The sequence below is a fragment of the Nematolebias whitei genome, chromosome 6 (genome assembly GCF_014905685.2).
Source record: "Nematolebias whitei isolate Nwh7 chromosome 6, NemWhi1, whole genome shotgun sequence".
NCBI lineage: Eukaryota > Metazoa > Chordata > Actinopteri > Cyprinodontiformes > Rivulidae > Nematolebias > Nematolebias whitei.
This window is the reverse complement of record NC_056503.1, coordinates 48,432,589-48,434,877: the sequence shown is the minus strand read 5'-3', so window position 1 is coordinate 48,434,877 and position 2,289 is coordinate 48,432,589. Positions and strand designations below refer to the sequence as shown.

Here is a 2,289-nt window from a genome sequence, read left to right as displayed (position 1 = left end):
TCCAATTCATCATCATCCATCCATCCTTCTATCATCCATCCATCCAAGCTCCATCTATCCATCCATCCATCCAACATCCAATCCATCATCATTCATTCAACCTTTATTTAGACGGTAAATCCCATTGAGCCCTGGGGACTCATTTACAAGAGAGACCTGATTTCAACAAAGAATGATGACAACAATGGACAACAACAACAACAATAGACAGCTATAAAAAGGCATACAGGTTTTTTTAACTAACAAGATGCAAAAAAGTAACAAAACCAGCTGGATTCTAAGGAACATGTCTGCATTGGTCCCTGCCAGGAGTCCAACAGATTCTTAAAGCCACTTAGAGAGGTCAAGGTTGAGAGATCATCCATCCATACAACATCTATCCATCCATCCATTCAACATCCATCTACCCATCCAGCCATTTATCCATCAATCATCCATCCATACAACATCTATCCATCCATCCAACATCCATCTACCCATCCAGCCATCTATCCGGCAATCATCTATCCATCCAACATCCATCCATCCAACATCCATCTATCCATCCGTCCATCTTCCATCCATCCATCCAACACCCATCCATCCATCCATTCATTATCTTTACTCGCCTCTTCCTTTTCGGGTTGCGGGGATCACTGGTGTCCATGTCCAGCAGTCAATGTGAGAGACAGGGGACACCTGGACAGGTCTCCAGTCCATCACAGGATTATAACACATTTCTGAGAGAAGTGTTTTGTGACGATTTATTAAAAAAGAAATAAAGGAAATGGGAAATAAAGAACATAACCAGAGTAGATGCCATGTGGCAGGCTGCAGGTCCAGCAGAGCTCAGTGGGTCTGCAGGATTTGCAGTCCAGACTGAACAGAGCACCTCGTCTTGCTCCTCGTGATTTGTGCAGACTCAGACTTCAAGCCCGTCAGCCTCTGTAAAGCTCCTGTGATCAGACCACGCTCAGACTCTGTGCCACTCACTGACCGGGCCGATCCACATCCGCCCGATTACCAGAACAGGTCCAACAAAAGGTCTTGGGATGCAGCTCTCGGAATAAAACATTCTATTTGCAAGTAATCATAAAATGAGTTATAGCCATTGATGCGCTGACTAATCTTTAGCTGCGGCAGCCATCTTAAATTGTGACAACTAAACACACTGATGGTATTTTTAAAAACTGTGTTTTTGTGTAACCAGTCTTGCCTGCTGATGGACCCGTCCCTTCGGCTGTCCTGCGAGGAGCTGCTGGAGCTGCCGTACTTTCAGGACGAAGGAGGTGCCAACTGGGAGCGTCCAGGAAGGCGACATGACCGAGGCTCCCGGCGCCGGCAGGCGGGGGTAAAACCACACAAAGCAGTCACGTTTGTCCTAGTCTCTCCTTCTACTTCTTTTATATTAGTTTAAAAAATGATTAGACATTCTTTCCTCTGTTTAGGCTCAGTACCTGCCTCAGTTACCTCACAGCAACGTCTCACCAGCACCGGACGTCAAGAAACAAGTAAAGCATAAATATCACCTGCCCAACATATGAACAGATTCATGTGGACGTGTGAGGCTGGAAGTTTTTACTCTTCAGTAAGATTAGATGACAGATCGGTGTGCCATCATCACTTTGACTAAGACTTTTAGTTTTATTGTTTTCTGGCACATATGATGATTAACGCTCTCCATACTTGTTCTCGCTTCATAATTTTTTTTCATAGTTTCTGCTTCTTTTGAACACTATAGAAATGTTATAGTTTAGGGTCTGTAAACTTATTGTAAATGTTGTAACATAAACCTTCGAGAAACAAGAACGATGTTGATTTTACGTTTAACTTCCTGACTCATTCAAATCTATAATAAAAAGTCAGTGCTGCCACGCCAGCTGGAAGACCAAATACGTTGATGGATTTTACTTCACTCTGCTGCTCATCCACAGAACATGGACACGCTGACAGCGTCACCACTCACCTGACCTCACACTCGTCAGATTACACCTGCAGCTCTTTGTTATTCACTGCGTGTGAGCAGCTGACCTGATGGCACACAGTGGAGGTATGGAACGTCTAGGAGGGATGGCAGTGACAGTTATTCAGTGGTGTCTTTGAGAGAGAGAGAGAGAATCCCTGAGGAATGGAGGAGACGTGTGCTGGTGCCCATTTTTAAGAACAAGGGTGACGTACAGAGTTGTAGCAACTTCAGGGGAATTAAGTTGATGAGTCACACGATGAAGATCTGGGAGAGAGTTGTGGAAGCAAGAGGAAGGGACGAGGTGTGGTGTTGAATGAGGACATCTGGAGTGGCAGAGAAGTACC

General features: G+C 44.8%; 1 protein-coding gene across 2 annotated transcripts in view; it reads left to right on the top strand.

Moving 5' to 3' along the window:
- LOC119411427 (cyclin-dependent kinase-like 1) overlaps positions 1–1,523 on the top strand; it is a 13,183-nt gene extending 11,660 nt beyond the window's left edge. For both annotated transcript variants that reach the window (XM_037678376.1, XM_037678375.1), the window contains 2 exons: positions 1,190–1,330; positions 1,428–1,523. In XM_037678376.1, the coding sequence (XP_037534304.1) occupies positions 1,190–1,330; positions 1,428–1,523 (237 nt within the window). The remainder of the gene's footprint in view (positions 1–1,189; positions 1,331–1,427) is intronic.
- The last annotated feature ends 766 nt before the right edge of the window (positions 1,524–2,289 follow it).